At 37.5% G+C, this 14,678-nt stretch overlaps 1 protein-coding gene across 3 annotated transcripts; it reads right to left on the minus strand.

Annotated features, from left to right (window-relative positions):
- Positions 1–5,605: 5,605 nt before the first annotated feature.
- LOC136848171 (uncharacterized) lies at positions 5,606–13,603 on the minus strand. 3 transcript variants are annotated; one of them, XM_067120462.1, is made up of 5 exons: positions 13,419–13,603; positions 10,229–10,484; positions 9,177–9,297; positions 8,359–8,514; positions 5,606–8,123 (listed from the first exon to the last, which is right to left on the minus strand). In XM_067120462.1, exons 1-5 carry the CDS (start codon positions 13,504–13,506, stop codon positions 7,524–7,526), a joined length of 1,221 nt encoding a protein of 406 aa, XP_066976563.1. In that variant the 5' UTR covers positions 13,507–13,603; the 3' UTR covers positions 5,606–7,523. The 3 variants fall into 3 exon arrangements, with proteins under 3 accessions (XP_066976563.1, XP_066976562.1, XP_066976564.1); XM_067120461.1 differs by having other exon boundaries at positions 8,350–8,514; positions 13,419–13,590; XM_067120463.1 differs by lacking the exon at positions 8,359–8,514 and having other exon boundaries at positions 13,419–13,590.
- Between the last annotated feature and the right edge of the window lie 1,075 nt (positions 13,604–14,678).

Below are 14,678 nucleotides of genomic sequence, written 5' to 3' on the forward strand. Positions count from 1 at the left end.
ATATGCATATATATACATATATATATATTATATATATATAATATATATACCTATACATTATATTTATGTATATATACATATATGGATATACATATATATACATGTATATATGAATATATACATATATTATGTATATATATATATATATATATATATATATATATATATATATATATATATATATATATATATATATATATATATATATATATCAGTATGACACTAACGCCTGCACCCGGAACAGCGTCATAACACAAATTTATTGAAACAAGTTTCCAGTAATACTATCACTCGTTATCAGGCTACGATTCAAAATATAAAACACGACTATTCTTGATAATACAATAGACTGGTCAGAAATTACCTGTAAAACTTAGGAATGAAATGTACAGTATATACAAGACGGCAATCAAACATAATCTAAAAAAAATAAAGATAAGAAAGCTTTAAAATCAAACTGAAAACTAATAAGTGGAAAGGTAGTATAAGGTCATACTAAAAAATACACCAATCAATATAATTACCAGAAAACGCCGATTAAAAACGGAAAAGGGAAGCTGCTGCTACAGTTCAGTCCAAAGAAGGCTTGATCCTTGACAAACACAACTTCCAAAATATCGCGGTCTGTACCACACTAATCAGTAGTTGAAACTAAAATCAGTCATTGAAACTAAAATATCTGCTATATTTAAAGGATGACGGGTCTCCTCGCTGTGTTCTCGAATTGTGCTTCTTTATAACTAGGTCTTGAAAGATAACTGCCTGTACGAAAAGACTTACCGAGGTGGTCAAACCATCTCATCCAAGCTAATGGTAGTTTGTCTAACGTAAGTGGCACCATAATCACTGCACTGCCATTTACAGGTCAAACTGAACTGAAGACTTGTTGGGATAGGGTATTTGATTTTAAGTGAACGGCTTAATTTATATATATATATATATATATATATATATATATATATATATATATATATATATATATATATATATATATATATATACATACATACACACATACATATATATATATATATTATATATATATATAATATATATATAATTATAGTGATTAATTAACTGATTGACTGTTTGATTACATCAATATTAAGAAAAATTATTGCCAACATTTTCTTATTTTATTACCGTTAGGTTTCATAAAGTTTTATAAAATTATATTACATTAACGCTGAATATATAAATTAACTCTTTATAACTCTAATTCACAGACTAAACATGAATGAACTCTCATAATTACAAATAAACTATAAAAAATTGACAGTAATATATATTTAGAATAATTACACGATAGAATACCCTCTAGAAATACCCGCTTTGCAATCAACTTTCATTTATTCGGCTTATGATTCATTTCCTGGTAGCCATATGCCATTCTGAGAAGCACGTCTGTCATCAGTTATACAGTACATCTACACTAGTAGTATATACTGGTATACTTCACAACAGCGAAAGCTTCAATGAACCTCATGAAATGTAGGCTACTGTTGTCACCGATTTCTGCCAATTAAGCGTACTGCAAAGCTCATAAAACATTTAATTACTAATTTCGCCTGAGTAACGTATTGTCATTTTCGTTCCTGAAAGTCTATTTGTATTGGCATATATCTAGCTTCAAAGCAGATGTAGTTTGAGGGAATTACAAAACGTGTTAAGAAACTTATCTAATTAGTGTTCATGTTCTGCTGAGAGAGAGAGAGAGAGAGAGAGAGAGAGAGAGAGAGAGAGAGAGAGAGAGAGAGAGAGAGAGAGAGAGAGTTTATCAAATTTGTGTTGGTGCTCTGCTGAGAGAGAGAGAGAGAGAGAGAGAGAGAGAGAGAGAGAGAGAGAGAGAGAGAGAGAGACGGTTTATCCAGTTTGTGTTATTGCTCTGCTGAGAGAGAGAGAGAGAGAGAGTTTATCCAATTTGTGTTAGTGCTCTGCTGAGAGAGAGAGAGAGAGAGAGAGAGAGAGAGAGAGAGAGAGAGAGAGAGAGAGAGAGAGAGAGAGAGAACTGTTTAATAAAGCTTTCGAAGGAAATTAGATAAACTGATCACCTTTGACGAAAAGTTTTGACAAAGCATAATTTTATCATTTACTTATTTTCAGAAACTTAACATCTTAATTTGTACTTTAAATGAACTACCTGTTTCTTACTTACAGAAGCTATGAACTTACTGTACGAGTATTATACACTCAGTTATCCCATAAAGCCTCTGTATTCTGACTAACAGAAACGGCAAATATTCAGTAACTTAACATGTATACTGAACTTATGTTTATTACCTTTGTTTTGTGTTATTATTGATAGAGAATATAATGGAAAAAAACCTTTTAAAAGCAAAATTAAACAATTTTCGGGCTGGCCTCAGCCGCAAGTATCAAAACAGAGATATTTTTATAGGCAACCAAAACAGAAGTAGTGCTGTGTAAAAATGAAGATGACAATTCCATTTATTTGTGAATCTTGAAAATGCTCTCTGACCAAATCCAAAACAATCAATTACAATGGCACTGCAAAACAGGTGGAGCCAGAAAGACTCATTTCGATAGGTTTGTTACTATAACATATAGCAAGATCTAGAAAAAAACAATTAGTGGGTATATAGGAAAAGCAGAAGATAAATATCAGTGGCCACTGGGGATCAGCACCGATTCCCTGACGTTTGACATGATAACAGGATAAGCTACAGACTAATGCAGAAAGGGTCCCATGAAGGTTGCTATTTGGTTGATGTCGTTGGGTTTACCAAAGAATCAGAACAAGAGGCCGTGAAACGTTTTAAACAAAGTAGGAGTAGACAGGGAAGGTGTGAAAATCCTGTTAAAACAATACTTCCGGAGACTGGAATTGAGATTAAACACAAAATTAAAAGATAAAAATCAGACAGGATACTAGCCACGTGGAAGATGCGGGAGAAGTGTAATGGCCACAAACAGCCTGCAGATACCAATCACCTTTGCTATGTAACTGTTTTTGTAGGCATCTCAAACGAAATTGTGACCTATTCTCATCCTGGTGAAGCACCTGACGTTTGGGGAAAATTCTGAGGCACTAATATTTGGGGTGATGTTGATGTGCCCACGCCCTTGCCTTCGCAGACTTTGTCCCAGCACGGCCCCTAAACAAAAATTTGGCAAGGTATTGATGATGGTAGAGTCCTGATAAGAGCCTCCCGTCTGCACAACCGACAGAGGCAACCGAATTGATTTACAGCTTGGTACCTTCGTTTATGGGAGATTGATCAGCACAAAGAAAAACTGTCTATATATCTGGTATGCGAAAAAGAGAGGATAACAAACATACCTCAATAAGTCAAATGTCTTCACAAAATCCAACACCGTCAATTCTAACACGAATTCGCGACTGCAGTGACTGAGCAATCAAGCTTCCTATCAAAATACGCGTTCTCTCTCCCCTTTCCTTACTCCGAGGCAAATAGCACGTCGGTTTTCAGTTTCTCATTTTCCCGATTCAATTGAACGACGGGATATTACGTCATAGCTCAGATTGACCTGCCGTTCCGGGAGAGAAAACACGAAATATATTTGGCTTTTGTCATTCGTCTCCTCAGAGATTCAGGACTCCTGGAGCAATCGGGAATGTAAACAACCTTGTCTTATTGTGAGAACAAATGGAAATGCTCCCCTGGTGTGCCATTTCCCAAAGCGTTTCTGTTTTGCCGTTTCATAATCTCATTCTTTTGTTGTTGTGTTTCAAAACCGTTCTTCTAATTGAATGGTCTACGTCGTTATGTTTAAAACCTTAACGTCAGTTTTCCATGATGGTATTCTTTATGAAAACGTCATCATGGATATTATATATATGTGCACATATATATATATATATATATATATATATATATATATATATATACTGTATATATTTATATAAATTTTATTTACATATAATTATTCTTAGAATGGCCTATCATTCCTTTCATAAATTATAAGTTATTCATATGATTAGGTAAATCTGGCTAATGGGTTATTTTGCTGCTTAAATTTTGGAAGTATAGAAACGTCTTGTACAGAATCTGTTTACATATATATATATATATATATATATATATATATATATATATATATATATATATATATATATATATATAGACAGATACACACACACATATATATGTATGTATATATATATATATATATATATATATATATATATATATACTCATATGTATATGATGGCCCAAGAGGATTATTTTATTTCCTCTCCCCTCTAAGAAAAAATATGGTCTTCCTTCTTGCAAGTAAGAGTCACACGGACACGATTACAAGTCCATAATGATATAGAATGATTTTTTTGAAATGGTAATAAAAAATTCCTTTTCCAGAAGCAAAACTCCTAACATTAATGCGAGTCCGAGGTAATCGAAGACCCGAATGAAAAAAAAAATAGATATTAAGAAGACTATTTGAGATGTGACCCACTACTGCGCAAATCTGTCTTGCGGGGGAGTGGGGGGCGAGATCAAATCGCAATGGAAAGGGATCCAGTCGCATTCGCAGGGAGGAACTGGCGTCAATCCAAAGGGTATCTGTGTCGAGGAGGGTTAAGTATTTGCCAAGTCGTCGTTCGGGGCCCGGTCAGGCGTGGCCGGTGGATCGGTGGACAAATTGATGAATAGCAAAGAAAGGAGACGGGCCTCCTTTCGGGTCATGGTCGTTTCGGCCGTAAATCATTTAGGCCGTAACATCCAAACTGGCAAACTGCCGAAATGGGTGTATATACTTTGATCCCCGAGGGGCTAGTACTAAACACGGCGTCCCAAGGAGCTTCCGCCATGTCTTACGGCCTAAACTTCATATAGCCCAAAGTTGTGACGGCCTAACAGGTTCACGGCCGAAAATGATACGGCCTAATCGTCCCGAACTCCTCCTTTCGGAGTATCGAGAGGATAACAGTAACAGGGAAGAAATAAAAGCGGTTCGTTTCCATTGCATTAGATGTTCTTCTCATGGCAAGTTAGGGTGACTTAAAGTCAGGGGGAAAATTTTGCTTGGAGGACTTCCAAAAGTGCTTGCCATGTCTCATGATCCCTTCACGTCTTGTGACTTGTACTTCAGTTGTTTGGTTTAGATTAAACGGACTTTTGCCGGTAAGGGCCTGTACCCTTAAGGGAAGCTGTTCAAAGAAATAATAGACCTGGGTTTGGATCTCTGGGCTGTTCAAAGCAACAAAAATGACGTTTGTGAGAATATTAAAACTGTACCATGAAAAAGAGAAGACAGTTTTCGGAACATTAAAAACTGTACCATCAAAAAGAGAAGACATTTTTCGGAATATTAAAAACTGTACCATCAAAAAGAGAAGACATTTTTCGGAACATTAAAAACTGTACCATCAAAAAGAGAAGACATTTTTCGGAATATTAAAAACTATATAGAAAAATGTACGAGCATATCAGTCAAATATTGACAAACAAAACGAATATAAACGAAAATAACTCAATATTTATCAGAGGCGTATTCATAAAAGTGGAAATAAAGGAGAAATGGGCTAAAGAAAACGGTGGAAAGGCATAACAGAGTTCACTGAATTCTCAACTGCCTCAATTCTCAGATAAGGAACGGACCGAGGAGGGAACCAAAACACTGATAAGAATCTCTCATTTTATTCAAGGGCCATGGAAGATGACTGCGATTTTTGGGTAAAGGTTTCCCAAGTCTAGAATTAAATAAAAGTAGTGTATACATGTTTATCCAGTTATTCAAGGGATGTTGCATTTATTGTTTGAAATCTAGATACAAAGGAGAATATAAAGTCATTATTAACACATGCTCTAGAACTTATTTTTCCCTTCATAAATTCTTTGAAGACATTGCTCACTGACAGACACTAGAATATTACTGAATTTCCTGTTGTTTTTTTCAGTAGTCGACAAAGAAATTTCTGTTCCAATTAGTACAATGCTATATCCGTTTAGATGTCACTGGTTTTCTAAATTTTAAAAACAATGCTCTTGTTTATTTCTGTATCCACATCTATATGGTAAAATTTATCACAAATATGCAAGTACTTCGTGGTTTCTTCAAACAACCATAATTTGCAAACAAACAATTTACACTGAATTTAGAATTTCTCTCTCTCCTTTGCCCTGCGTTTTGGAGTCAGATAACGAATACAAGAATTTATAATTAGAAAACTACACAAAAGAGGCAATGCCATCGTTTACATCTGAAAACAGCATTCAAAGAAATAAAAAAAAACGCTGAAACCTCCATTCAATATTTTCAAATATAAAGAAATGAAGACTACCAAATTATTTCTCTCAACAATGTAACAATACTTTCCATGCCAAGAACAACTGCTCCTCTCTTCATAATCATATCAATTGTTCCAGGCCCATCCTGCCCAGGTATTTTTATGAAAATTAACAGACAGGGAAATGATTATTGATTCACAGAGACGGCCCGAGGCTTTGTGGCTACCTGCCTGTTGTTGCTGTGGACGTAGTCTTAGACGCCATAGAGCAACTATGGAGAGAACTATGGAGAGCTGGCGTATTACTCAAGCAACAGGGCGGAATTACTAGGGTCAATTACAAATCGATTATCAGGTTTCCATAATAAGGATCATCTAGGGTGGCAATTTGGAACCAAATCATCACCAAGAAAACATTTCGTTTAGCAAACGATCTGACAAACATATAAAAAATGACAGCAAAATGAGAGAGGGTCGAATTGAGAAGTCCCGTCCTTAGGAATATTACCTACCATGCTGAAGCTCAAACCACAAATCTTTGAAAGAAGTGTGACGACAGTGGTAGATCCGGGTTGGACGACGCAAGTCTTAAAGTGAAGTTTGTTAACCTTAGACGGTACTTTATACCTATTTAAACAGGTTCTTTAAACAACACTCTGAACTGAATTATCAATCGTCAGTCGGCACTTGACGATTTGCTGGAATACTAAAAGTGTGATCATTGAAACGTAGATGAGATTGCATATCTGTTTAAACTGATTAGATTATCGACCATCGATCGTCATTTGACGGTTTAGCCTACTGAAATATGCAAGAGTTTATCTAGTTATAATTTATATTGAATCATCACGCCTCCAAGTTAAAAGGTACCCATGAAAATATGTTGAAAAAACTGTGCATATTTTAGAAGGGAGACATTTCAAATAATTTCGAGGCTGAAAAAATGGTGGTAAATTACTTTTTTCCTAGAAGTAGCACTGAAAATGCTGATCGATAACTTTCGTCAATCAATGAAAGTAAACCATATAATTATCTAAAGGGATAAATTACTGTGAGTAGGTTACACACTATTTATTTAGCAGTACAATGAAGAGAGTAAAAGAAGCTCATAAAAAGTCTAATAAAAATTATATACCCTGGGTCACAATGGCATCATAATGTGAAGGAATGCTTTCAGTTTTTGGTTTGTTTCCAGTGTAGCAAACTATTTTAATCTTTAACATAGGTTATAATAGCAGAAAATTACTCTTATTGGATAAATGAAAAACCCTTATGCTACTGATACAATAATTATAATAAAGTATAAATAATTTTAAGGTTCTCCACCAAACTTTTTTTGGACATCATCCACCGGCGTTAGTGGAACACTTGCCATGCCATCGTCTGCTTTATCAAGCTGTGATACTGCCAGTCTGTTCGCCTCTAATGGAATGAACTGTCGGTCCCTTGGATCCTCTTGATACCTGTATTTGCCAGCATTCGATGGGTTTCCGACCTTTTGAAGTATCAGCGAATTTTCATCAACCGGCCTATTTATTTCGTACTTACGGCGGGTGTGGGGCGTGGGTGAATTCAGCATCGGATGGCTGTCCTTCGGCGGAGAACCGGTGTTGGTACTGGCCGTAGCTGGTGGCAAGTAGGCAACGAACCTTTGAGGAAGCGAGCCTCTTGCAGTTTCCAAGACGATCTGTCTGTTGTGCGGATTCAAGAAGAGGAAGATGAGAGGGTCTATCAGCAGGTGCATGTGGAAAACCATGTGGACGATCGTCATGTTAAAACGCTTGGCTCTCGTGAAGTGAGCGATGGCGTGGGGGGCGTCCAGCACAAGATCGATCAGAATGATCAGTTGTATTGTGAAGGTTACGTGGTCTGTTTTCCCCAAGGTCTTGGTCTTGAATTTCTGGTAGAGAATCTGGAAGAGACCGACAGAGGTGTCATTTCTATTTGTCTTTTATTCTTCGCTGCAGGGAGCTCGCCTATTTTGATAATCGGGAAGCAAATACTTGAACCGATTTGAACTGAATCTGAGGTGATCATATATCTACCCCAGTTACAATTACACAGACTTGAGATCACATTACTTTCATAAACATCAGCCTATCAGTTTAGTAAACGAAAGATAAGTGCTGATTAATCACCTTACTTACTATGACAGCCATCATTGAATAAGCTGTTAACGTTATCAGGAATGGGATCAGGAAATTGTAAGCATACATCCTGTAAACAACCTTGGCAACAGTAGAATTTCTCTGTCCGAACTTAACGTACTGGTTTCCGTCTTCGAATCTGGCCACGGCCATCGGCTGAGAGGTAAAAAAAGTATTGTTCCTAGTAGTCATAATTGTACAGGTTAGTATATACATATATATATATATATATATATATATATATATATATATATATATATATATATATATATATGTATATATATGTATATGTATATGTATATATATATATATATATATATATATATATATATATATATATATATATAAATTTATGCACGCATTACACACACACATATATATATATAAAGTGTACCATTTTCTCCTTAGGGGTGACATTCTCTTCAAGCATTTTAGCATGAATTTAAGTGATGAGGCTGCGAGGCTAAGCCTTATACCATGGGTGTTCAAGGGACCTCTGTGCTGATGACATTTGGTTTTTCTTGGCGGCCATCCATCCAAATGAGGAACAGACCCATTCATCTATTTGTTTGGTCATTAATACTGAATTCTATTTTGTCAAATGTAACTATATAAAGTCATTTATACACGTTTCATCATCTATGCTCCAATTTTGTTAAGTCTAGTTCAGGGACTTCTTGCTTGCGCTGTAAAAAATATTCCTATCCTTTATAATTAAGACTTAAAAGCAAATCAAGATATTCCGCGGTAAGTCCCATACACAATATAATCAGTTTCAAGGTACAAACACAAAAGACGAAGATAACAGAAATGCTTACCTGTGTAAATCCCATGAGATAGGGAATAGAAATGTAAATAAAGATTATGACCTCCAACGCTGCAACCACCTTCACTTGAGTCATCCGTTTATATAGCTGTGGAAACTTGACTGCAATAAACCTGTAAAAACATAGCTGTTACAATACTTTTAACTAACTTTTTATACTGTCTGTATCTCCATAACAATTACAGAGAGAGAGAGAGAGAGAGAGAGAGAGAGAGAGAGAGAGAGAGAGAGAGAGAGAGAGGGGGGACAAAGGTTAGCAATTCCATGCTAGAAGGAGAATCAGTTGCTTCATGCAATAAACTAAGTAAGAAATGTTGTTACCTGACTCTCATGCAATTATGACCTCAAAAATTGGCGTCATGCTGAGAGTCAGAGATATATAAACGTGGATAATTTTGGCACCATTTTAAGCAACACAGCCATTAGTCATGGAAAGCTGCACAACCACTGTATCCCCCCTCCCCCCACCACAAATGCGAACGAGGTTACTTTGCTTTTTGTGTAGGATAATTAGAACGTTTTATCATCTGATTATCAGTTGCTCATGGCACCTAAAGAGACATAACACACACACACACACACCCACACACACACACTCTCTAATGTCGGACAATCATGGGTCATACAAGGTTGCATAACACCACATAACAAAGATAATCATTTGCTTCTAGCAGGGAAATTTATAACATTATTAACTTAAGACTATAAGGCTACAAATAAGATACAAAGCTATAAAAATTACCTGTTTTGTACGCATTACTATATAAAAAATCACAAATCACAGAGGACTGGTATGTTAGCATACTATACCAAAAAATTTGAAGACATTATCACACAATGCAACCGTACCACGTAACATCATAAGAGAGAGAGAGAGAGAGAGAGAGAGAGAGAGAGAGAGAGAGAGAGAGAGAGAGAGAGAGAGAGAGAGTTAAACGTTATCTCTTCAATCTGAAATAATAAAAGACGAGTGATTATTTGCTTATCATGGAAGATAAAATGATGGAATACTTTAACATAGCAACCACCCAGGTGCACGCCTACCTGTAAATGGCCACACTGCTTATATTCATCCTCTCCAACTGCAAGATGAACCCGGAGGCAAGGAGGAAAAAGATGGTCGTGGAGTCTCTGATCTTTTCGCCGCGACAGTAGAAGTCGAGGTAGTTAATCCATCCTTCGCCTGGGAGGATCACCGTGGCTAGCAGCAACAGCAGGATGAAGACCAGAGCTAGCTGGAGTTTTATGGCGTTGCCAGTTCTGCGGCATTTCCATAGACACCATAGGCTCAGCGCGTTTACTGAATTGAGAGGAAAGTGGAATATGACTGTGAATGATGATATTTTATAAGCTTGCACTGTATCCATCCTTAAACACACACGCACACAGGTGTAAATACACACACACACGCGCACACACACATATATATATATACATAAATATACATACATTATATCTACAGTATATATATACATATGCATAAATACACACACACATATATAATATATATATATATATATATATATATATATATATATATATATATATGTGTGTGTGTGTGTGTGTGTGTGTGTGTGTGTGTGTGTGTGTGTGTAGACAAATAGATATAAAGTCTCTTGCTTTGGAACTTACTTAACAGGAAAAGGTTTGTGAATCATATGGACTAAAATCACACGCGGAAGTAAAATTTTCCACTAGTTTCTTGCAATTTGTACTGCTATACTGACATTGATAATGGTATGACACTGAAATTACACCTAGAAGATTTCGTCGATTTCAGAGGAAAGCTTAAAAGTCAGATGGCAGATGAGAATGAGAAATGTCTGGAAGTAGATGAGATAATACTGAATGGGACATGGAGATGGCTTAGACATACCTGTTGTATTAACCCACGGTTCAGAATATCAGCTGGGCATCTGTGGGCCTAGAGTAGAATAGTGCACGATAGTGTTTGCTGGGCATCTGTGGGCCTAGAGTAGAATAGCTCATGATAGTATCAGTAGAGCATCTGTGGACCCAGACTAGAATAGTGCATGATAGTGTTTGCTGGGCATCTGTGGGCCTAGAGTAGAATAGTGCATGATAGTGTCTGCTGGGCATCTGTGGGGGCCAGAGCAGAATAGTGCATGATGGTGTCAGCTGGGCATCTGTGGGCCTAGAGTAGAACAGTGCATGATAGCGTCTCCTGGGCATTTGTGGGCCCAGAGTAGAATAGTGCATGATAGTGTCACCTGGGCATCTGTGGGCATAGAGTAGAATAGTGCATGATAGTGTCTGCTGGGCATCTGTGGGCCTAGAGTAGAATAGCTAATGATAGTGTCAGGTGGGCATTTGTGGGCCCAGAGTAGAATAGTGCATGATAGTGTCTGCTGAGCATCTGTAGGCCAAGAGTGCATGATAGTGTATTCTGGGCATCTGCGGGCCCAGAGTAGAATAGTGCATGACAATGTCAGCTGGGCACCTGTGGGCCTAGAGTAGGATAGTGCATGTTAGTGTCTGCTGGGCATCTGTGGACCCAGAGTAGAATAGCGCATGATAATGTCAGCTGAGCAACTGTGGGCCTAGAGTAGAATAGTGCATGATAGTGTCAGCTGGGCATCTGTGTGCCTAGAGTAGGATAGTGCATGATTGTCTCAGCTGGGCATCTGTGGGCTTAGAGTAGAACAGTGCATGATAGTGCCAGCTGGACATCTGTGGCCTAGAGTAGAATAGTGCATGATAGTGTCAGCTGGGTACCTGTGGGCCTAGAGTAGAATAGTGCATGATAATGTCAGTTGGGCATCTGTGGGCCAAGGGTAGAATAGTGCATGATAAAGTAGTGTCAGCTGGGCATCTGTGGGTCCAGAGCAGAATAGTGCATGATAGTGTCAGCTGGCATCTGTGGGCTTAGAGCAGAATAGTGCATGATAGTGTCAGCTTGACACCTGCCTAGGGCAGAATAGTGTATGATAATGTCAGCTGGGTACTTGTGGGCCTAGAGCAGAATGGTGCATGATAGTGTCAGCTGGGCATCTGTGTGCCTACATTAGAATAGTGCATGATAATGTCAGCTGGGCACCTGTGGGCCTAGAGTAGAATAGTGCATGATAGCGTCAGCTGGGCATCTGTGGGCCCAGAGTAGAATGGTGCATGATAGCGTCAGTTGGACATCTGTGTGCCTATAGTGCTCGATAGTGTCAGCTAGACATCTGTGGGCCTAGAGGAGAATAGTGCTCGATAGTTTCAGCTAGACATCTGTGGGCCTAGAGCAGAACAGTGCATGATAGTGTCAGCTAGACATCTGTGGGCACCAAAGGAGTTAAAACACCTAGCCCTCATTGGACTAGAAGTGTGAAACAGGAGACTGGAAATTAGTAGAAACACGAGGAAGCGAAAGTAAAGGAAAGACGTGAAAGGCGGAATTTCACAGAGTTGGGACGAAGATTCAGAAAATGTATGAATTTCATGGCGTATGCTAAAAATTTAGCTAAATTATTATTATTATTATTATTATTATTATTATTATTATTATTATTATTATTATTATTATTATTATTCATGTGAATTATTGAAAATAACTATTTTGGAGATAGAGCAAGAGAGGGAAAATAAATTACAGTAAAAACAAACCAAAAAACATCCATTTGTATAAATAAACTGACACCCCTTGGCACACTATGAATCTTTACTATCAAGTCCTTAAAAGCTGAATATGGAAAATGCTGCACAGCATAAAACTATCAGATAGCTCGTCAGGTGTTAATTTCTTGCTTCTCTGGTGTTTATCTCAGTTCTAACCTGGTTTAGAAAAGTGTTAATGCATTAGTAACGTACTGCTGGTTACCGGAAAAAAATAACAATCTCAACATTATATTCGACATTCTTGAAACGGGCTGGAAATTATTATTGCAAAAGCTAAGTGGCTTACCTAACGCCATCCGTCGTTATCGTTGTACGAGCTCCTAAGCGACTCATAAATGGAAGCCGTTTTCGTGTCAGCTCTATTGTAACTGTTTTACCTCGCTTTACTTACAAAAGCAGCTTCAAATGCTTTACGAAATACCATTCAAGGTGCAGACCCAGGTATTATCACTGCGCACAAAGCAGCAACAAAGAATTTAAAATCTGACTTCGATGCCAGATTGAAAGATGGAAATAATACGCCCTCATCATGAAGCACTCGGCATCAGTTGAGACAACGAGACTGTGATCTCACACCAGCTACCGCATGGAGAGCAATGATTACAGCACCTACCTATGGCGCCGAGGACTTGGAGGAGGAAGTTCTGAGCTGTTGTCGCGATTATAAACCCCTGGAAACTGGGATCCCCACATATTCCCATCGCGACCTCAAATGCCTTGGACGAAAGCCACTTAAATACACACTGCACACTGCGGCCGCTCGCTTGGCGAACAGAGCTTGTTCTTCTGCCTTCCGGTGAAGATAAAAGTGTTTATTACAAGTAAAAAATAAGTTACACACACACACACATACAGAGAGAGAGAGAGAGAGAGAGAGAGAGAGAGAGAGAGAGAGAGAGAGAGAGAGAGAGAGAGAAAGTTTTCTAAACATTACTGTTAACTCTTCCAAAATGGCCCTCGACATTTTGTGCATAAAGAAAAGAACGATCCTGCTGGGAATCTTGCTGTCCTAAACATTCAAGTCATCGTTGTGACCTTGGGCACAGGATACCGCAGTGAAATTATCTTAGGTGAAAGAGACAGTAGCACAGGTGAAATGAGATTAGCTTATTGCAAACGCGCAAAAACGTAACAGCCGATAATCAGCAGTTATGCAAATATAATCATATAGGTGGTTGTTCTTGGTGATAAAAATATATCTCCTAAATTGAAGGAGTATATTATATAGATGGATGATTATCTTCGATAAATACTTAATATCCTCTAACCTGCAAGAGTAATATTATGCACGTACGTTGTATTTTTTTACTGTGTAATAATAGCATTGATTCTCGCAGACGTCCAGACTTGTCAAAATATTAACTTTATGCATCAATCTTTTCTCCCCAGATCTCCAAGTCTTTTGAGAGACAACTTCACAAACAATTGGGAAATTTTTCCTCCAATGCAACCCTTGACCTTTCAAGCTAAGCTGTGTCTGCGACCTACCGTTTTTCCTTCCGCAGTAAAAATGTTTAAACAATGAAGATTTTCTCGCCAGAAACCAAATAAGGCGAGCTTTTGAAATTAATCTTTTTATACAATAAGAACATATTTTGACCTTTTACAAAACCCGGCAAGGAGGAAAATGAAAAGTAATCTTGTGTATTATTTGTGACTAAGAAAGAACGAAGAGAGAAAGGGGCGGGGAAAGTATCTGCAAAAGAGGTGCAGAATGTAGTGAAAGTCATTTCTTTATATGCATAATTCATCTTTACATACAAAGTTGAATGCAAATGGATTATTTTAAGTGTTATCATCATTTCTTACAAGTTTCAAAACTAGTATTTTTGTTTTCAACATTGTACCTACCCTTGAGGAAGGACGATTCCAG

Source organism: Macrobrachium rosenbergii, chromosome 18 (genome assembly GCF_040412425.1).
Source record: "Macrobrachium rosenbergii isolate ZJJX-2024 chromosome 18, ASM4041242v1, whole genome shotgun sequence".
Taxonomy (NCBI): Eukaryota; Metazoa; Arthropoda; class Malacostraca; order Decapoda; family Palaemonidae; genus Macrobrachium; species Macrobrachium rosenbergii.

What these genes read in the sequence shown, in the direction of transcription:
- LOC136848171 (XM_067120461.1), bottom strand. Translation starts at nt 13,506, where the DNA reads ATGGGAATATGTGGGGATCCCAGTTTCCAGGGGTTTATAATCGCGACA. An exon ending in CCAAGTCCTCGGCGCCATAG is followed by an intron (nt 10,485 to 13,418) that starts GTAGGTGCTGTA and finishes CTCTCAATTCAG; the next exon opens with TAAACGCGCTGAGCCTATGG. An exon ending in TGGCTGTCATAGTAAGTAAG is followed by an intron (nt 8,124 to 8,349) that starts GTGATTAATCAG and finishes GGTCTCTTCCAG; the next exon opens with ATTCTCTACCAGAAATTCAA.